At 38.0% G+C, this 23,183-nt stretch overlaps 2 protein-coding genes across 2 annotated transcripts in view; one reads left to right on the top strand and one right to left on the bottom strand.

Annotated features, from left to right (window-relative positions):
* Positions 1 to 22,379, bottom strand: part of RFX7 (regulatory factor X7) — a 149,415-nt gene extending 127,036 nt beyond the window's left edge. The window contains exon 1 of the mRNA XM_030878763.2: positions 22,219 to 22,379. Coding sequence (XP_030734623.1) covers positions 22,219 to 22,379 — 161 coding nt within the window. The remainder of the gene's footprint in view (positions 1 to 22,218) is intronic.
* Positions 22,380 to 22,492: 113 nt separating this feature from the next.
* Positions 22,493 to 23,183, top strand: part of TEX9 (testis expressed 9) — a 216,290-nt gene continuing 215,599 nt past the window's right edge. The window contains exon 1 of the mRNA XM_060294225.1: positions 22,493 to 22,566. The gene's annotated coding sequence lies outside the window, so the exon portion shown is untranslated. The remainder of the gene's footprint in view (positions 22,567 to 23,183) is intronic.

Genomic DNA, 23,183 nt, shown 5'->3' with positions numbered 1-23,183 from the left:
AGAGTTCTAAAAGAATCCCTGCTTAACAGCAGGTACTTATTATTTGTTGAATGAATCATTATATGAATATTAAAGAAGGATAAACTATACAATATGATTTAAACTAGACCAAAACAAAAATTATTTATAGGAAAAAAAACAAAAGAAACATGTTTGTAAGTTTTCTGTAATTAATATTCTTTGCTTTGAAGACGTAAAAAATAAATGATCTTTTTGAAAAAGACAGTGCATTTGGATTACATATCAAACAAGAATAAATGCATATAAGTAAAAAAAGAACCAAAACATCTTTCTGACTAGTGATTTAAACTGTGACAAATTATTATTTATATCAACTTAAGACCATAAATATTTGCTAACGTAGCACTGTGGGAGATACAAAGATGAATAAGATATGCCCATCAGGGACTCAACATCTACTGGGAAAGAAAGACATACACAGCACAAAATACAGTACATGCAAACTGTGATAAGTGCTATACTGGAAGTACAAGGTTAAAATGGGGTAAAAGAAACACTGGAAAGAATACAGTAAACTGGGGTGGCCTAATTATGTTCTTGAAAACTGTCTTTGAATATGCAGAGGGAAAAGGGAAGCCAAAGCCAAGGAAAAGAGATGAAGACTATGTGACAGATCTGTAAGAGAACAGCACAAACTCCAAAACACCTATCAAGCAAGGGATGCAAGGCAAGGATATCCTCCAGGGCTAGACAGAAAACCTAAATGTGTGATACATCAGTATCTAATACAAATAAGATGTGGTGGGCCATGCTGTGAAATCAAACAAATTGAAGGTATTCACATTAAAATTTCTGTAAAATTTTATAAAAAGCATTGGGCTAGTCCCTGGTAGACACACTGTGTAAGAGAAAGTAAGACAGAGAAGAAAAGCTGGAAACAAATTAGGAAGTGTTTAGACTTCATCCTGTAAGCAATTTGAAAAGAAATATCTTTTAAAGTAAAGTAAGTAAGCATTTCAGAGAGGTTCAAAAATACTAAAAATAAAATAAAATAAATTATTTTGAAAATCACCCACACCACCACTCCCAACATTATTGAAAGGCAGTATTTTGGTGTGTTCTTCTCTCACTCTCTCTTCTAAGATTAAGGTTGTATGTGGGTGTGTGTGTATGTGCACATGTGTGTGTATGTTTGGTTATGTGTATGAAATGTACAACTATATTTTTTTTATTCCACTAAGAGTCTATCAAAATATTTTATTTATTTATTCTCCTCAATCATTTTTAATGGGAGCATAACCATTTAAATTTTATTCTGTTCAATGTGTCTTCTAATTTGGACTAGGAGGTAAAAAAAATTACTAAGTTTTTTTTTTTTCATTTTAAGTAGTAAAATCGTTTTTTTCTTTTTTTTTTTTTTGGTTTGTTCTGAGATGTCTTCTACTACTTCTAACAGAAAAAAATCTTTCACTACACCAAAACTGATTTCTATTTTGTTCTAGTCTTTTATTTTAATCGACCCATTTTTTTTCTTTTCATTTAACCATTTATTCATCTGTAATATATTGATGACTGCTATGAGTTGCAGCTTTAAATTTAAGCAATTGTACTAACACCATTTCTTAAATAATCCTCCTGCTCATTTGTGGTGCCCTTTTTATCATGTATTTGTATTACAGTTGAAATAACAACTTGATTATGATTCTAAATTTTAAAAAAATATAAATGACAGTAACAAACAAAATTATATTATTAAATATTACTTAATGTAACAGCTTTATATTTGGAACTCAAGGGATGAATAATTGCAATCCAAAACAGCCAAATTATACAGGTCTAAAACACACAGTTTTGTTCTGTTTTTTAATCTGCCATGATCACTCCAAAGCCCATTCATCTCTTTAAATTATCAGAAAGATTAAACACATATAACCTCAGCTATATACTCAAATAGCAAACACACTACAGCACTGGCATCCCAGAACAATTTCCTATAAACCTGAATTTCTCAGGCTTCCCTGGTGGCGCAGTGGTTGAGAGTCCGCCTGCCGATGCAGGGGACGCGGATTCGTGCCCCGGTCCAGGAAGATCCCACATGCCGCAGAGCGGGTGGGCCCCTGAGCCATGGCCGCTGAGCCTGCGCGTCCGGAGCCTGTGCTCCGCAACGGGAGAGGCCACAACAGTGAGATACCCGCGTACCGCAAAACAAAAACAAAAACAAAAACAAAAACTGAATTCCTCTAGCTGGGTTTCATTTATAGTCCCTCACAGTTCTTTGTCTTCATCCAGAAAAGCAATTGTCTGAGCAACCTCTAAATTCTTCATACTGCATTGCCAATGCTGGAATACAACTTCCAACTTACTTAAAAAAAAAGATTCTAAACAACTACAGAGAACTTATTCTGTTATTTAAATAAAGCAAGACTAAGCTGCATGTCTACCCAAATAAGCTGAAATTTCAGAGAATTCACAACACTTCACATTCTCACTTCAGGAGTCAGGTATCCCAAAATGTCCTTTTAGCTTAATTCCTATCTGTCTTCAACTGGTGGGAATTTGGTAGCCTTATATATGGAGACTAAAGCAAGAAAGTAATCAGCCGAGCACAGCCCTTCCTTCTGTTAAACTTGCCTGCTGACTAACACCTTCTCTACAGTACATTATTAAATAATTTTGCATAATCTTTTCCATAGCAAAGGCTCATCACATCTTTTCTTTAAAAACCTGATTATGGATTTCCCTGGTGGTCCAGTGGTTAAGACTCCGTGCTTCCACTGCAAGGGGGCATGGGTTCCATCCCTGGTGGGGGAACTAAGATCCCACATGCAGAGAGATGTGGCCAAAAAAAGAAAAAAAGGATAAAAACCTGATTAGGCTTTGAAATACCCTGATAAAAAAAATATAAAGCTAGCAACTCAGATTCTAAATTTAAGAAATGACATACAATTTTAATAAATTACATAAAGTTTTTTCTTTTATGATGGGGAGAGAAAGGTATGAGACAGAAAAAAACGTAAAAGAAGAGGGAGGAAGGAAAAGAATAAGAGAGAACAAGATAATAGAAAAAAGGGGGATGGAGAAAAATTGAGGGAGACAAACTAGGAGGTTCTGAATTAGCTGTTATAAACACCTTGTACTAACATGAGCACTGTGAGGAAACACTTCACAATTTACTGGAAATTATCTCTTGTCTTGTTTTAGATGAGATGATCCACATTTATGAAACAGAAGTTTAAAGAAGTAAATGTACTAGACCAATGTAAATATTCTGGGGCCACAGAGAGTCTGCCTAAAGAAATGACTAGAAGAAATGAGAAACTGATGATTAACTATGAAGATTAAGAGGAAGTACAGGGTAGATATCCACCGTTACTTATCCTGAGGGAAGTCCCCTCGAGAAGGATAGAGAACAAGGAATAGCTCTGGGAAGAGTGACAAACAGATGCTACATGCCAACTGCAGAGGCAGAACTGGAGGAAAAAAGACAGACAGTGATGAAAGAAACTGAGAAAGAAAACCCAGACTTAAATGTGCTAGAAGCAAAGATGGAACAAGAAGGTAATATACCGAGAAAACTGCAAATACTTACACAGTGTTAAGACCTGCTCTTTCACATGACAAAAGTGTGACCCTGATGTAATTACCCACCAGTATTTAAGTCCATAAGCAAAGATTTCCTTATCATTATGGTATATATGATATATAGAATGAAAAGCTATAAATAGTTGAGCACATAATGTGTGAAACCCTCCAGAGAGGAAGAGCATAAAAACAAGAGTGCAGCCCCAAGAAAAGTGGCACCCAACACTGGGATGGGAGTAAGTGTGGTGAACCACAAGCCAAAGAACAAAAGAGAGCTTTCTTTATGTTTGGAGGTTCTTCAGATCCATTTTACATAGGAGAAACTTCTTTGGAATTCTCTGTGTTTAAAAAAAAAACAAAAAAACTCCAAAAATCCCCAAGCAAGAAATTGTGAATAAAAACTTTATTACTCTCCAAGGGGAAAAAAGCGATCAGAAAGATTTTTTAAAGAATTGAGATAGACATAAAAACATATGTGTTTAGTTAATCTTGAATTCCCTGGAAATGCCCTTCAAGAAATAAATCACATCCCCCCAGAATTAAGCCTTAAGGATCATAGCTAAGTGCGTAGGCTGTCTATATGCCAGACTTTCCTTCATACTGTTTCCCTCATACTGATTAGTATACTCAGGCTGTATTAATCAGACATGTCATCATTTCCAGATATTAAAAATAAAGAAGTGGGGCAGTGACACCACAAAGTCATTTTTTTTCTCCTCCCCTACCTCCCCAATGAGAAATTATAAAGAAATTTAACAAATTTCTATTAAGAGCACTTAATACTTCTTCACAATAAAACATACTATAATATATATACATATACACACCAGTAAAATCTACCATACTGAGGGAAAAAGGAATATGTGGGAGAGTTTCAGAAAAATGTTTCATACTTCAAGCTAAAAAACACCAACTTGAGATAATACATATCAATTTGAATTCTGATAAAATGACTTATTTTTGGTAATGCTGCCTATATTAACACTAATTTAGACATTCAAAAAGATCATCTCTAAACAGAAATTTTAAATAAGCTATACTTTTGTACTGTTGAAAATGGTTTATCAAGAAAACTTAAGATTTTTAATGGTAAAAATACTAAAGTTTGCTATTTTTATTTATAACTCCTACACTTAGTAACTTATAACTTAAAACATGACATAAGGGGTAGACAGTGGAAGGTGGGAGAAGGAATAGCAGGAAAACTGCACCAGACCTCCAACTGAAGTTTAAAAGAAGTCTGGTACATAGTTATTAAGTTAGCTCCTGTATACATGCATGTATTCACTGCACTGGGGAAATATCTTTGAGAGATACAATCCCTGTCTTTATGGTGTTAATATTCTAACGGAGGAGACTATGAAGTTATTCAACTATTTTACTACAACTGTAATGCATGGTAACAAGAACTAGAACCTAGGAGAGTGATGGACCTGACTTACCTTAAATTATTCAGGAAAGATTCTTTCCTTTTCGAGTTATATGAGTTGAGCTCTGAATGATAATCAGAAATTTACCAAGGGGGTACTAGGGCTGGGAAAGTGTGGACCAGTGAGCGTTTTAAAACATCAGTAGCATCATGTCACTCCTCTGGTCAGAGCCTTCCAGTGGCTGCCATCTCACTCAGAAGGAAAGCCTAAGTCTTACTGCTTACTATACCTGCAAGGCCCTAAACAAATCTGCCCCTCTATCTCTGACTTCACTTGTACACTCTGATGCACTCTCATCGCTTGGCCTCCTTGGGGAGGCCTTCTCATGACTTTTGCATTTGCTGTTCCCTCAGCCTGGAAAACTTCCTTCAAATATGGTTCCTTCTATCACAGAACAGTAATTCAGTCATTAGAATCAGGAAGTAACCTGAATTCTCTGTGTAAACAGATTGTGTGTTAAAGTGAAAAAGTTCTCTGAATTTTACCGTGGTTAAAAAATAGTAGCCAACATTTACTGAGTACTTACCATGTGCCAGATTCTGTACTCAGTGTTTTACATGAATTATCTCATTTAATCTTCACTACAACCTTACCAGGTAAACACTATTACTGTTTCCATTTTACTGATAAAGGAGACAACTTCAAAAGGTTATGTGACTTGAGCGGCAAACCAAGGCAACTAATTTCAGAATATCTTATAATGACTTATACCACTGCACTGGACGGCCTCTTTGTGATTCTGATTACTTTCACTTTAAAACTGTTAAATATGTAAGATTTTAAAAATAAAAATTACTCTATTTTGTAAGTTTTTATGCTTGGCAGAGAAAATTTCTAACCATCTTAAAGAGAAAATTAATGTAGGACAGTACAATGACCTCACTGGTTCAAAAACATGTTAAAGAAAAAAGTGAGAGCTGACATATTATGCTTTATAATTACAAATACATAAAGTAGAAATGTCTTAAAATAATGTGTGCCATAGTAAGACTCACACAAGTGTTTAACCAGTTATGATGAAGCTCAAGGCAATACTTAGAAAAAATTTTTTTAGCAGAAAGCACCTAAATAGAAGAAAGCTTTTTAGCATATCTAAAGTAATGTAAGACTGGTCCACACAGGATAAAGACAAGCAAAGACTGCAGGGAAAAAGAGCAGAGCCAAATGCAACTTCCTCTCTTGAGTTTCTAGAAACCCATGTACTATTGTTAAGTCTCATCAACAGGTAAAACAAAAACTCTACCTCAAATGCTCCTACTACCTTTGACCCTGAAGAATTACAATTAGACAAATAACCTTTCCACTTCTAGTCAATATAATTAATTTCTCAATTGCTTAAAAAAAATTAAAGCATTCTAAAATTAGATCATGGTGATGACTGCACAACTCTGTAGATATACTAAAACCCCTGAATTGTACACTTAGAACAGGTGAATTTAATGGTATGCAAATTATCTCATTAAAGCTGTTTAAAAAATCAGAATCTACATAAGAAATGCTCAATAATTACTTGTAAAATTAATTTTAAATGGATATTAAATAGTTTATAGACAAAACTGGGCACAAAACATGGCCATTCTTCCTTGAGCTCTTTACCATTTAAACTGCTCACCATTTGCTTGCAACTTTTATAGCAAAGGTTCTCAAATTCAGTTACAACATATTCCTGAGCTGTTACAAGTAATTGCTTACTAAATGTACCAAAGTATAAGAACAGTAATACTTGTAGACAACATATAGTTGGGGCTTGTTTTTTAATCTACTCTGACAGCCTCTTTTAATTGGTGTATTTAGAACATTCACATTTAAAGTGATTATTGATATAGCTGGATTAATATATGTACCATATTTGTAACTACTATTCATTGCCTTTTTTTTTTTTTTGGTCTTCTCCACCTTCTGCCTTCTTTCATTTTATTTGAGCATTTTATATGATTCTATTTTCTCTACTCTCTTAGCATGTCAATTATACTTCCTTTTTAAATCTTTTTACTGGTTACCCTAGGATACTTTTATGACTGCTCTAAGTTCACTTTCTTTCTACCCATCCATCCATCTATCCATCTATCTATCTATTTATGGCTGCACTGGGATTTCGTTGATGCGCCCGGTCTTTCTCTAGTGGCTGCGAGCAGAGGCTACTCCTTGTTGCAGCGTGCGGGCTTCTCACTGTGGTGGCTTCTCTTGTTGCGGAGCATGGGCTCCAGGCGTGCAGGCTTCAGTAGTTGTGGCACACGGGCTTAGTTGCTCCGAGGCATGTGGGATCTTCCTGGACCAGGGCTGGAACCCATGTCCCCTGCATTGGCAGGGGGATTCTTAACCACTGCACCACCAGGGAAGTTCACTTTTAAGTAACACTATACCACTTAACAGTCAGTGCAAGTACCTTTTAAGAGTATTCCCAATTCCTTCTTTCAGTCCCTTATAACATTACTGCCATTCATTTCACTTATCCATAGCTATAATTACCAAACGCATTATTTTGAACAAACTGTTAGCCATTAAATCAATTAAAGAAAAATAAGATTTTATTTGATCTTCATTTATTCCTTCTCACTCTTTCTATCTTTATGCAGACCTGAGTGTCTGTTCTATACCAGTTTCCTTCTCTTTGAAGAACTTCTTTTAACATTTCTTTCAAAGCAGGTCTACTGATAACGAATTCTCTCAATTTTTGTTGGTCTGAGAAAGTCTTTATTTCTCCTTCACTTTTTTTTAAATATGTTTATTATTATTTTTTTAATTAATTTATTTTTGCCTGCGTTGGGTCTTCGTTGCTGTGCACAGGCTTTCTCTAATGGTGGCGAGCAGGGGCTACTCTTCGTTGTGGTGTGTGGGCTTCTCATTGCGGTGGCTTTTCTTGTTACGGAGCACAGGCTCTAAGCGGTGGGCTTCAGTAGTTGTGGCACACAGGCTCAGTAGTTGTGACACACAGGCTCTAGGGCACAGGCTCAGTAGTTGTGGCGCATGAGCTTAGTTGCTCCGCAGCATGTGGGATCTTCCCGTACCAGGGCTCGAACCTGTGTCCCCTGCATTGGCTGGCAGATTCTTAACCACTTTGCCACCAGGGAAGCACTCTCCTTCACTTTTGAAGGATAATTTCACTGGTTGGTGGTTTCCTTCTTTCAATGCTAAATATTTTACTCTACTCTCTTGGTTGCTTGCTTGCTTACTTGGTTTCTGAAGAGAAGTCTTATTGTAATTCTTACCCTTGTTCTTCTGTAGGTAAGGTGGTTATTTCCCTCTGAGTTCTTTCAAGATTTCCTCTTTGCCTTTAATCTTCTGCAGTTTGAACACAATATGCCTAGGTGTAGATACTTTTTATTTATCCTGCTTGGTATCCTCTGAGCTTCCTAGATCTGTGGTATGCTGTCTGTTATTAATTGGGGAAAATTCTGCCATTAAACTTCAAATATTTTTTCTGTTCCTCTTTTTCTTTCTTCTTCTGGTACTCCAATTATGCATGTTACATTTTCTGTAATCGTCTCACAGTCTTGGATATTCTGTTCCACCTTTTTCATTCTTTCTTCCTCCCTGTATTTTAGTTCTGGAAGTTTCTATTGAGATATCTTCATACTTCATACTGATTCTTTCCTGAGTCATGTCCAGTCTACTGATGGACCCATCAAAGACACTCTCCATTTCTGTTATAGTATTTTTGATTATTAGCATTTCCTTTTGGTTCTTTCTTAGAGTTTCCAACTCTCTGCTTACATTACCCATCTGTTCTTGCATGTTGTCCACTTTTTCCATTAGAGCCCTTAGCATATTAATCTAGTGATTTTTAAATTCAGTCTGATAATTCCAAAATCTGTGTCATATCTGAGTCTGGTTCTGATGCTTGGTTTACCTCTTCAGATTGTGCTTTTTTCCTTTTAGCATGCCTTGTAATTTTTTGCTGAAAGACAGACATGATGTTGGGTAAAAGGAACTGAGATAGATAGCTCCTTACTGCAAGGTGTTATGTTCATCTGTCTAGGAGCTGGGCTGCGTTAATTGTTTGTCATTGCTGTGGTGCCTGAAACTAAAATTTTCTCTAACTTCCTTGTTTTTGTCTCCCGTGTTGTCTTTGAGAGTACCTATAATAAGGTACTTATTAAGCAAGGTCTGAGGTTTATAGTTGTTTTAGTTGTAATCCCATTATTATACAGAAGCCCTACTGACGTGGTAAAATTAGGGGTGGGGGGTGAGGAGCATTCTACTGTCCTATGATTAGGTCTCAGGTCTTTTTTCTTTTTTTTTGCGGTACGCGGGCCTCTCACTGCTGTGGCCTCTCCCGTTGCGGAGCACAGGCTCCAGACGTGCAGGCTCAGCGGCCATGGCTCACGGGCCCAGTCGCTCCGCGGCATGTGGGATCTTCCCAGACCGGGGCACGAACCCGTGTCCCCTGCATCGGCAGGCGGACTCTCGACCACTGCGCCACCAGGGAAGCCCCTGGTCTCAGGTCTTTCAGTGAGCCTGAGTTGGGTATTTCCCTTCCCCCACATAGAAGACTAGAGGGGACTGGAGTTGGGTATTTTCTTTCCCTCCGGTCAATTAGGCTTTGGTAAAGCCCCAGTTGGTTAGGCCGTGGTAGAAGTTTCCCTTGAGGCAGGCCTTCTTAAAGAGAACAAAGCTCTCTGGCTGTATTTCAAAATGGTTATTTTTCTCCTCCTTTTATTCTTGTTGCGACAACAGGAGTGAAGACTTTCAAGCTCTTTATATGTTGGACCAGAAATCAAAAGTCAGTATACTTTATTATCATCACTGGGAGCTGAGTTACGACTACTGCTGAAATATAACTCTCATTTGTATTCTAATATGCGTTGCATATAATCCTGGTTTTACCCAAGGGAGAATTACAAGACAATTAATATCAAGCAGGTGACTAGCATCCATTCTTTGTCAATGTAAGATAGTGAAGACTGAGAACAGTTATCTGTATTCTTTGCATACTTCTCCCAGGTAGCAGGGGTATACAGGGGTCCACAAAATACTGCCCAAGGGCCAAATCCTGCCAGCAGTGGAACAGATTTGGCCATCCCCATTCACTAATATGTTATTGATGGCTAATTTCCTAATACAACGGCAGAGTAAAGTAGTTGCAACAGAGACTCTATGTCCTACAAAGCCAAAAATATTTACTATCTGGCCCTTGGAAGAAAAACCTTGCTGACTCCTGGGTTATACATCCCATACTTTCTTGCACATGTGGTCACTGGTATCGTGTGCCTGACTGCCTGTCTTTAAACTGTTGACCAGGGATGAGTGCAATGATGACTATGCACTGTTTTATTTTTATTCATCAGTTCACTTAACGTACAATTACTGAAACTAAAGATTTCAACTTAGTGGAAATCTTTTACAGCACAGTGTAAATGATGCTATAGCAGAATTATATTCAAGTACTATGAAAATTAAAATAAAGGAGTTACTAACTCTACCTGGGGTACTCAAGAATTGAGAATACTAAAGCTCTGCCACAGAGAAGACTTGGGCTTAATATTTTATTAGAAGATATCTCCTTTAAGCCAGTGGTTCTCTAACCTCAGTATCTATCAGAACCACTTGAAAGGCTACTAAAACAAAGACTGCGGGTCACACCCCCAGTTTCTGTTACAGTACATCTGAGGTAGAGTCCCCAAATTTACAGCTCTGACAAGTTCCCAGGTGATGCTAGTATGACCACCATTTGACAACCACTGTTCTAACAAACCAAGTGGCATCGTATAAATACAATTTTAAAGCTTAAAAAGTCTTTTAAAGATAAACTAATTGCTGTATTTCTCTGAAAGAATATCTAGCAGGCCAAATAAACAAATTTAAAAGGCTCCATGTCAGATAAACAGGTCCAGCAGACTAGCCTGTTTTATGAATCTGAAATACTTCAGGCCCTCAGAATTATTTTCATATTTTAGTCATTCCCTCCTTACTTCCCAGATAAATCCACCTCCCTCAGTTACTTGCCCTCATTCACAGGTTTCCTTTGCTGTCTTCAGGCTTCAGTCATGACTCAACAAGTTACCTTAGCCTTGGATCTTGGCTCCCAAAATAAGTAGGTCAAACCTTCCACCAGGACCAAACATAAAAGAAGCTATCTCCAGCTCAACGTTAAGAGAGTCTTCAAAATTCCAAGTTTATCACTTGGGAACTAAGCTGGGACACAGCTGATCAGTCCAGAAAACCCTAACTAAATACAATTGACCTCTGAACAATGCGGAGGACAGGGTGCCCACCCCTGTGCAGTCAAAATTCTGAGTATAATTTTACAGTCACCCTAAGTATCTGTGGTTCCGCATCTGCGGTTTCAACCAACCACGGATGGTGTAGTACCACAGCACATACCTACTGAAAAAATTCCACATAAATGTGGACCCTCCCAGTTCAAACCCACGTTGTTCAAGGGTCAACTCTACTACTGTATACTCACTCATGAAAGGTTACAGAACTATGTAGTAGTCATCTGCTCAGTATTTTTTAAATGAGGGACACAACGGCTCTCACTTGGGATATACATCATTTTTTAATCTAAATACAGTGAAAGACATTTGACTAGTGAAACTGAAACTCGAAACATGATTACTTCAGTTTCGCCCATATAATTTTTAAAAAAACAACTGCTATAAGGCCTCTATTATGTAAAATGCAGCATGAGTTTAATAACTTGTTTGGGGAGGAAATTATCTCATTAAATATATAAAATACAGAAACATTAATATGTAGAAAAAAATACCTCTAAGAATATAGTAAACAAAAATGGTATTCAGTAGTACCTACTGCTACATGAGAAATAAAAAGATGCAAAAGATGTTGCTCCCAGCTTCAAAGAACTTGTTGTTTATTGAAACAGCACAGGAAAAAAATTAAGAGTGATTAAGTGCTTAATTGTACAGACCTCAATATACAACATGAGGCCAAGAAAAAACAAATATGGACTAGGGTAGCTAAAGAATGTTTTATAGTACAATAACTTGTGCTATGACTTCAAAATAGTTAAAATGTGATTAAGCAGGATTTGGAGACAGGGGAGTGGAGATTCTAGAAAAGATACAAAGCAGGAGTGAAAGCAGGACCACAAAATATAAGACAGACAGTGGAGTGCCTGCTGCACTGAAGTGGAGCTGAATGCTTGTGAACAGCAAGAAGTAGGGCTGGATGTACTGTACAGGACTAGGTTACAAAGGCCTTTGAAACCTGACAAATATTCAATCACGGTACGGGGGGCAAGAAGAAATTACTGTAGGCTTTAGATACATAAAAAAGGATGTTTTAGAGACTGATTTTAGCAGCAGTATACAGCATCACTGAACAGGGGGAAAGGCCAGGGGCAGAGAACAGCCATTTTGCTGCTGTAATAATCCAGGAATGAGATAGTAAAGCACTTAGCTATGGTCCTGGCAGTAGAAATAGGAAGATAGGGAGAAACTTAAGTGACAAGGCGAACTTGGCAACATGTTAAAATATTGGGCAAGGGATGAGAGAGAAAAATCAAATATGAAGCCAATGCTGCTAGCCTTATAGAATGAAGGAACACGGGTATCTACTACCAAAAGAACTAGAATAATTGGAAAGGAAAGCAAATTGAGGTGGCAAGGCATCATGGAACAGAAGAAGGTTTAGTGTGAAAATGCCAAGTTTAATGTGACAATGGTGGCAACCTGTACTCTGGCGAATGAATGAGTAGATGTGGTTAGAGTTGTCTGGTGAGCCTATCTATTTCGTGACTTTAGCAAAGATATAAAAAGAGAAAAAGAATGGATGGCTGAGAAGTAAGTATTTGGATATGCACAATTAAAGAGCATCTAGAGGAAAGCAGCAGAACAGATAAAACATTAATCAGAGGTAAGGTCCCGAAAACAGAGATCCTACATCCTTGCCCATGGAATCCCCAATGCCTGGCAGAGCAGCTGATACAAAGGTGACTCTCAAAAAGGAATGAATGAGAATTTCCAAAGTGCGAAGGAATCTTACTAATCAGAAGAAAAGTTACAAAATGGAAAACAGAGTCTCAGAAAAGGCCACTAAGTTGGCAAGAAGAGCAGGAAGCCAGACTGCAAGAGTTAAAATGGGTAAGAGAGAGAAAAGATCTGAAGGACAGACGGCAGCCTAAAGGGAAGAGCAGCAGGATAGACAACGAGCATTATTTTACTTGTTTGGATATTTTTCCAAACTAAAATTAATACTTGCTCATTTAAAAAAAATTGGAGAATATAACAAAGCAGAGGGAAAAACCATACGTTGTTCCAACACCTAAGTGCAGACACAGTTAACACTTTTAAAATATATGTTCAAACTTATTCTACCAAAAATATGAGTGGGCTTACATACCATACAACAGGATAATATGTGAGGGACTGGAGGGAGGGAAAGAGATAAGGAAAATAGTAAAACTACCAGGGGTAAGATTAGTTAGCAATAATTACTATATTTCTTAAACCTTTTCTTAGTGGTCAGAAAAATAGTACTTTTCTGTTATAATTGTTATCATCGAGAGTAAAGATTTTTGCATATTTGTTAATAGTTTATGCTATTCTTCCTATAAAATGAGTATCTACATTCTTCATTCACTTACCTAATGACGTTTTTCTTATGACTATGAATGAGCTCTTTAGGTCTTTGAGGGATCAACTGTTTGTTTTACTGCAAAACCTCCAAGGTTGTTTGCTGCTGATTTAAGGAAGCCCTAAGCATGTATAAAGCCACATGTATAAAGCAGCCTATGGAAAAGAACAGTTTGATGATGCTGACAGAAAAGGGGTATGTGTTAAAACAAATTCCCTAAATATATGGACACAGATGAATCCAACGGGGAAAGCAAACTGCCTCCAATAATAGAAAAGTGCATAGATATAGATGCCAAGATATAGGAGCCAAGATATGGGCTGAATGAGATACATGAGGGACCCCCACATTAAATATTCTAATCCTCTTCATGAAGTGGCATCACTCACTGAGTCAATTCAGGGTACACAGTCCCCTGCCAAGACTGCTATTGGAGCAGTTCTGGTCCCCTGCCCCAGCTCCACCCACCCTCGTCCTTTTCTTCTCTATTACTACTTTATATTATTGCTTCCACCTCTGTGCATTAAAATTTAGATGAGAGGATTGTGATTGGTGAAAACCCCACTCCTCAGTCAAGCAAACTTTGTCCTAAGCTATTTTCCTCTAATTAGTCTCATTACTGGCAAGGCTTACTGTCATCCACAACTCTGAATCTAATTCCTGATAGTGGGAATAAAGACCTCCCAGTAAGCAAACCGTTAAATGTATCTGGATCAATAGCCCATCCCTTGATTTTTTGCTAAGGCCATGATCCTGAATTTTGCCAATAAAACTATTTTGTCCTCACTGAATCTTTCTCTCATCTAATTCGGTATTTGTTTATACCATTGATTACACCATCACTGCATGTAACAAAATCTTACTTTTGTTAAATTCAATTATGTTGCATACAACTACACACAGAGGGTGAATGTAAGGTAGAGCTAGCGTCATATTGCTTTTTAATCTTTCTATGCCTGTATGCAGTAGACATTAAAATAAATGTGCACTGAATTCAGTTTTCTTTGACCACTTGATTCCATAAATGCAGGATTAGTTGTTGACCTTCTCACTTCTTTGGAACTTGTATGTACAGAATTTGCCCAAACAAAGCTTGCTAATATCTTCTACTGCAGAAAAAGGGATCATGCATTTAGTAATTTGACAGTTAATTTTTTGATCATAGATTGCTTATACACAAATGCAGTTAATAAATCTAATGAATGCAATCAAATTACGGAAATGATTCACTTACATTAACTGAAGCATCTTGTTCAAATACATTTCCCAACCTCACAGAAGCACCAACTTTGCTCCAAGCAAGATATCACTGAAGTGACCCTCTTATCCAATTACATTTTAAAAATTTCATGTATACTGCAAAAACAATGGCAAATTCTTGGCTCTCCCATATACAAATAATATTTTACTGTCATATTGTAAACTACTTATTATGCAGTGATTGCTTTGTTTCAGGTATATTCGGTCTCTGAATTCCTATAAACCTTACATATTGGAAAATGAGAATGTTTCATTTAAATTCAGTAAAAATTCACTAAAATGGATTCATCTCAGGTAAGGCCAGTCTAAATTACTGAAAAAAACTAATTTATACACTTTAGATCATTGTTCCTTAGGAGTTGGGAGAAGTTTCATGGAAGCAGTAGCACATGAGTTGGATCTTAAAGTTAGACACTTACATCAACAGAAAAAAGAGAAGGGTTTTTAAGGTAGCAGGTTAAAAGACCAGCACAGGCATAAGCAGAGAAACAAGATAATGAAAGCAAAGAAAAAGGGTTATGGATAATACAAACTGAAGTAGCCAATTAATACAGTAATCCCATTCCCATCTTGAAGCTACTTAGCAGCAAAGGATCATCAAAATAGGAAAGCCACAGAAAAATAAAAACACAAGAAAAGAGTGAAAAACACAAACCCAAGTGCTCTATATGCTTGGTTTATATCTTAAAATTAGGAATCACAGATGGCAACCCCAAAGCTCTAGGGAATCATCCTCCAAGACAACCAATAGTTCTGATGCTTTACCTATAACACAGCTCAAATTCTAAAAATCACGGATTTCAGAAAGAAAAGGGGAGGTAAATATAGGGCATATGTACCATCACTTCCTATTCCCATGCCCTTGGTAGGCATCACTCATTAATCAGACTTGTGGCATGCAAGTTCAAGTCCATTTGAATCCTGTGTTGAAATGAGTGTAAAGGTATCCTTTGCTATCTGAACCCTTCCTATCCAAACCCAGACCACCACAAACAGGTTCAGGAATTTTTTTTTTTTTTTTTTAAGATAAAGCTATTTGGAGGATATGGTATTTCCCACCATATGTACTCTTGCTTCCCCAAATTCCAAAACAGAACAGATTCGGAACCTGTCACTCCGACCTCTCACTCTTCAAATTAAGAAACCAAATAGGGTACAAATGGCAAGGAATACACTTGTATGTTTTCAGTTTGTTCTGAGATACAAAACCTCACCTCCCACACATTCTTGTAATATATATAGGAGCTCCTGTAATAGATGCCTGATAGAGGTATTGTGCATAATTAACCAAACCTCATTGTTTTCTATTTCCTCTTATGAATAGGAAGTACACAGTCCATGACACAGAAAAAAGTAAACGTCTCAAGAAAGAAAAATTAAATCATGTTTTAAAGTTTTTATTCATGTGGGTTAAGGTTAAGCGTTAACTACCTTAATCTCATAGTCAGCAATCAAGTGCATTAAGGTTTCAGAGCTTATTGTTCCTTATTATCCTGCCCAGGGCAGAAAGAGTCTTCCTCTTATTGGCCCATGTTACTCTTCTTTAACCTGAACTTTTAGAACCTCAAGGAAGCAGAAAAGAAAGCAACTAAAAAGACCAAATGCAGGGGGCTTCCCTGGTGGGCAGTGGTTGAGAGTCCGCCTGCCGATGCAGGGGACACGGGTTCGTGCCCCGGTCCAGGAAGATCCCACATGCCGCGGAGCGACTGGGCCCGTGAGCCACGGCCGCTGAGCCTGCGCATCCGGAGCCTGTGCTCCGCAGCGGGAGAGGCCACAACAGTGAAAGGCCCGCGTACCACAAAAAAAAAAAAAAATGTCTACCCTTGATGAATAAAGTGGTGAAGCTCAACTCAACACTCAATTTTCTGAAAAGAATACACACCTTTCTTATTTACATAACCAAATTTACAATATAACACTCTCTACTGCCTTAAAATATTATATTATTACTACAGGAGAAAAGTTCCTATGTGACATGCTCTTAAGTATTGAGCACCTCTTCATAAACAAAACAATCACACAAATAACCCCCCTAGTGCAATCTCTCAACTAGCAACTAGTAAACTCCCCAACACCAGGGAAGCACTACATAGTCTCACATATTTTTGCATAATCAACAACAGCTCTTAGAATACATTAAATGTAATACATGCTCAATAAATATTTGCAGACTGAATCTCATGTAACAGAACTCTTGCACGAGGTAACAATAAGTGAATTACACCTTCAGGTAGTTCTCCTGGGCTAGCACCCAAGAAAACACTGACAAAACCTAACAATCCGTCCATTGAAAATGTTCTGCTGATTGTTGATTAATTAAATGTTAGTCTTTCACTGTACTTATGGTCTGCTTTATTATTGCTGTCAATATTAATTTAGTAAAAGAGCCATAGAAATTTAAGCTAAAGGAACTTGCAGGGTCATCTAGCATAAACCTTTCATTTTGCAGACAAGGAAACGAAGGGGTCTACTTTTCCCATGCTCTGGCACTTGTCACCGCATTCCCTGGTCCTCTAACTGAATGAAAGAGACGTTTTATTGCACATTTTTGCTTAGGTTAATATTACATGTGAATGGGCATTCCTCAAATGCCAGTCTCTAGAATAGTACTTTGTATACAGCAGGTACTCAGGTGAGTACTTAAACACTGTTCTTGCTTAAAGTGTTGAAATCTGAGTGAACGACAATGCTCATTTTCATTTGTACAGTTTTAGTGTGTAACATTTTTCTAATATAAAAAGTGATTTGACGTAAGTTTTTATTTAAAGCGTCTTTCATAACAAATAAGACATTTCTGCCTTTCCTACCACTGTGAAGTTCATTTCCCCCAATAATACCAAAAACTAATACTGACACAGAAAGCAAATCAGTTCTGCACATTACATCATTCAAGACACCTCCCAATGGGGAGAGCAAACTGGTCAATAATTTATACACACACATGATCAGTACCTAAGTTAAACGAGGCCATAAAGTTGAGGGGTTTGAAACTGCCTAACTTGCCTATCTGAGCAATAGGGAAGACAATTTCATCAGTTTCTGATCATAGAGGAGAACAAGGAATTGCCTTCTTTCTGGAATCAGAAACACTTAGTGCTAGGATGCACCATCACAGCTGGCCTCAATACAGACAAGCTAAAAGGACCCTAAATCTTCGGTGTGCTTGGTATGGAAGATAGGTTGAACTCGGTAGGTGACATGTCAAACAACTAATCAAAATGTTTAAAAGCCAGCTGATGTACTAGTCAGTCTCTAATTTTAAAGCAAAATGAAAATCTTGGGCTTATGGTTAAAGTAAACTCTAAAGTCATGAGCTTTATAGCAAATGTTTCCCACTGAAGTTGAAGAAACAATAACTATTCCTTAGAGCTAAAAATTGCCTGTCCCAGAGCCAAGAACAAAACTGAACTACTGAGTTCTATGACAGGGGACAGAAATCAGAACAAATATGGCGCTAATAAGAAAAACATATGGATCGCCGTACTTTGCTCACTGCAACTAAGAAATAAGAGAGTAAAACAAAATTGCTCAATTTGGGTTTAAATTCTAAATCTAAAATGTACCAGATTCAGACCTCTGTATGACTTACAGGATTAAATAAAGACAAGGAACTATAGCCACAGCACTGCTCCCAGGATCTGACAATGAAATCAGAGGAATCCTATAGCTTCCCTGTCACTCAATTTATCTCTTTCCATAAAGTGTGTAGAATAATAACACATCATATAGAACTGTTTTAAAAAAATGGTTTTTAAGGTCTTACTTGCAAATAGTTACATAAATAAAAATAATAACTGATAATAATGAATTCTTTTAAGAATCCCTGAATTTGTTTGTTGAGTAAATACAGTATTAGAACATTTTCTACAATGAAACATCATGATTTCTTTTGAATTTATAGGTAAATGTTTGTCGTCTACGTGACAGTCTAATTCCAAATATGCTAATCACCCCCAAACATGCAGGTATGATTATTCTTAAACATAACTAATCACAAACAGGCAGAGTGATTTCAAATGCAATTTTTCCACAGTAATTTTATTCTATCAGAGTTTCAGGAAAAACTGCTTTAAAAAGGAAAAGAAAAGCACTTAAATTCTTTTGGTCTAAATTAAATACAAACATTCTTTTTTTTTAAAACTGGGAAGACACTGGGAGATAAGAGGAAGGAAAAACTTGCTTCAGTATTCTTTTTTCAGGTAACCAAAGAGGGGTGCAATGTAAGTTAAAGAAGTTTGCAGTGAGGTTAGATTGTGGCTTTGTTTTAGGTTGCCAGTATGAGTTTTTATTTAGAAAAAATGCATGAGTTACTAGCTTTCCTTTTTTAATGAAAAGTTTATATCAGAATTCTATTATTTTCTATTACTTACAAAATATAAATACTATGTTATAGCATATTCAGTATTAAAACACACCTCTGCAAATAAATCTCCTTTCAAGTGAGTTGTGTAAGTGATCTGGACCTCTGTCTATGGAGTGGGAATAAGGAAGACCAAGAAAGGTACAGGCTCGTTACATTGGACTTAAGCTGAAGATACCCGTAAATATATTACACAAATACTACAAGACTATCAAGTTATCAAGTTAGTAACTTTATTTTGTAGAACTATCTTAAAAATACATTATATTTCCAATTCTTAAGAAATCTGGTTTCTGATGTTAATCATTAAGTACCATGATTTCAACTCTGAATACTTAATATTTTTTCCAAAGACTCATTTTTAATGCTTGAAATAACCATGGTCATACTTTTATCTAACAGTATTTTAGTTTACTAAACAGAATAGATTAATTATGAACTGACATAATAAATAATTCATTATCCAGCTAAAGGCCTACATCACATACTGTATATGTGTAAAATAGGAGGACAAGTTCAGACTTGTTTGTGACCTGCAAGTCCAATTATTTAGAAACTATGATCAACCTAAATGCAAAACCCTTTTGATAATTATTAAATGCCACATTTGTTTAATGCAATTTTAAATTCTCATTAGTAATGATACCAAAGGTTGATACAGGATGTACTACAAAACTGATAATCTTTCAGAACATTATCAAGTGATAAAATAATTGGTAAAAAGATACTGTTGCTTCAAAAAAATGAAAAGAGATACCTAAAGAACTGTACTCTTACCTATTAAAAGTCATTTTAATTTTATACATATACACACACTATTTCGTAGGAAGAGATTGTGGTGAAGGAGATTTCACTTTCTAATGTCTTTATTTTATATAGTCACTTGATGAATAACATAAATCCAGTCTTGCGGAGCAGCGGCTATGAGTCTATATATTACATAGAGCCACTAACGTTGTTTATGATCCACAAACGTTGTTTATTCTAAAGTTTTAAATATAAAGAAATAATTTTTGCAAATAGGATTTCTAAAGCTTAAAATTAAATGCTACTAAGTGTGCCAGTACAATTTTATGAAGCTATAAAATTGTACATTTGGGGATTAAGGTGTTTGTTGTCAGTTTTTCTTTTCAGAGCAAGTACCAAAAACTGAAGCACACTGTACTTCAGAAGTTTTTCTTACATTAAAATCAGCGCGGTTAAGTTGTAATGGATGTGTAAATATAAATTATCAATTAAAGAATAATTAAATCACATGATTTACCAAAAAGAGCACCACTCCACTATCATTATCATTCAAACACTTCAGTCCACTGCCTATACAACTTATTCATATTTTAAAAATATAAGGTGAAGGTTCCTTTCCCCTACTGTTCTCATAATAAATTAAAACATATACTTACTAATTCAACTTTCAAAATTTGCCTTTCTTAAAAGATTTTAGTCCTTTAACTTGGATGTCCCTTACCTGAATGTAAAAACCAAAGTGCTCAATTCAGATTTCAGAGACACTAGTTACATCAAGTTAATAAGGGGGAAAAAACCCCTGGTTTCTGGAAACCTTGATGGTAAGGAGATTAAGCATCTCTTCCTTTAAATTACAGCTTTAAAAGGGGGTAGGGCATCCATCGAAGAATAAAGCCTTCTCTCTCTCTCTCACACACGCACACACACAAGGCAATCCTATTTATCTGACCTATTCAAACTGTCACAGCAGGACTATTGTTAACCCTAAAAAATTCTCCTTTAAAATATTTAAACTTCATTTTAAAATTAAAACTGAAAGCAAGATACTCAGCTGCCAACTACTGTGTAGTATGAAACTATTAAAGCCTGCACTGACCTACTTCATACTATCATCATGACAATATGGATGTATGCCAAGAAAATAATGAAATTACTATATAACAAACTTTAATTTTCTATTCAAAAATTGTCACTGTTTTTAAATGTGTAAATATTGTACTGCAAGGCCAGTTGTTTTATACTTTTTAAGTTGCAATATAAAAAAAGGAGTTTTGATATTTCAGTAATCATATTCAATGATGAACATGCAAGATCTCATTTTTAAAATCAGAGCTTTTTTAAACACCACATTTAATTCTATTTTTAAACTTCTATTAAAAGCAGTCTCTTAGACTAAACTCCAAATAATGCTTTCCATTTTTAAAATAGCAGTACACTTTTTAAAACATGTCAGTTAATGAAGAACCCTACAAAAATAATGCAAGTTCATGTTCAAAGAATATTTGCAATGGCTCTAACAGAGGACAGACTTAAGTCAGTGTATTTAATTATTAAAAGACTGCTACCAGTCTTTCAGAGTTTAATCTAATGTTGAAATATTGGAAATTCTCATACAAGAAAGTATAGGAATAGCAAAGGATATTTCATCCATGGTTTCTAAAAAAAGACACACGGAATGGCAACACATTTATTTTAAATTAAACACATCCTTTTAAATTAGAAAATCACTTCGCTGTGTAAACTACCACCTTAAAATATCTCATACTAAAGAAACCCTTTCTTCACAATCAATGCAAAGATTAAGATCCCTGGAAGAGAATTTTAATCTCAGAATAAAGAAGGCAAAAACATCCAGAAACAGCAGCTAAACCAACTGAAAGGAAGAGACACATTAGGTTTTGTGCTGCATATTAATATTCTTACGCACAGTGTCTGTTTGGTGAAAATTCACAATACACTTCTTCCTCCCAGTATGACTGCAAAAAGGAGTAAACACATTTTACATTCCTCAGTCCCAAATTCATGCTACCATCATGCACCATGACTTAATTTCGACCCGTATTCCTCTTACACATAAGTGAAAAACATAAATGACTTGTTTATCTGCACTCGAAATTGAGGAGGGGGCAAAAGCATTTTTTGGCTCCGGAGCCCAGGAGCTGATGCAAAGTCCCCACACCTCCAGAGGTCCTATGAATATGCACCCGACTTTGTGGAGACCCCCATTCAATGAATGCATCAGCCTCCTCCTCGGCTCCCTTGCCCGCCGCCCCCCACCCGCTTTGCAGCAGAAATGTGCCTGGGCTTTTTTACCCCAGCGATGGAGGATCCTCTTACCAGATGGAGTTCTTGATCCTGTGTTGCAGCGCGCTGGCCTCTGTCCCTGGCAGCCCGGGCACAAGGGCTGGCAGAGCCACCCCCGAGTTGGGGGCGCTGGGGGGAGGCTGCTGATGGGCATCAGGCTGCTGTGGTGGCGGCTGTTGTTGTTCCTCTGCCATCGCTGCTGGAGGGGGGGGGAGGGACGGGGGGAGGGAGGGAGGGAAGATGGGGGCGCGGGGAAGGGTGAGGGAAGAGACGGGGAGGGGAGGACGTCGGGGGAGAGGAGGAGGGGGGAGGGGAAGAGGAGGAGGAGGACGAGGAGGAGGAAGGAAGCTGGATAAGCTAGGCCTTTACCCCAGGGCTCGAGTGAGTCGCTTTCGCCTGCCGCCTGGGGGACATCACCGGGGAGACCGAGCGGCTCCTTACGGCCGGGGCGCTTCACCGCGGGAGAGGCATGGCGGCGCCCCTCAGCCCCCCGCCGCCGCCGCCGCCGCCGCCTCCTCCCGTCAGCGGCCGGGGCTTGGGGGGGTGAGGAGGGGGCGTCTGAACACGAGGTGGGGGGCAGGGCTCCCCCAAATCCAAGGAGAACGGTTGCTCAGGGACCTGGCGGCCTGGCCTTCCTTTCTTGCCCCCGGGGCTTTCTACTCCGGCAGCCCCGCGCTGCTGCAGCCCCAGGCTCGGCTCCACGCCACTCCCCACGCCGCCGCCGCCGCCGCGGCCACCGCTGCCCTGCCAGCCCCGGAGGCAGCCCAGTGCGCGCAGCCGCACTGCGGCCCGGCGCAGACGGCAAAACACCTACCGCTCGGCCGCGGAGGGGGTGGGGGGGGCGTGGACCAGTGTGTGCGGGATACGCGCGCGGGCGCGGGGTGCGCACGGGCGCGGAGGGCGGGCGCGGGCCAGCTGGGCCCGGAACGTGAGCCGCCGGGGCCGAGGAGGGGACTGGCCGAGCTGGTGGAGGAGAGCAGGAAAACGTGGGGGGAGGT

This window comes from Globicephala melas, chromosome 2 (genome assembly GCF_963455315.2).
Source record: "Globicephala melas chromosome 2, mGloMel1.2, whole genome shotgun sequence".
In the NCBI taxonomy this organism is placed as follows: Eukaryota; Metazoa; Chordata; class Mammalia; order Artiodactyla; family Delphinidae; genus Globicephala; species Globicephala melas.
This window is presented reverse-complemented; position numbering and strand designations above follow the sequence as displayed.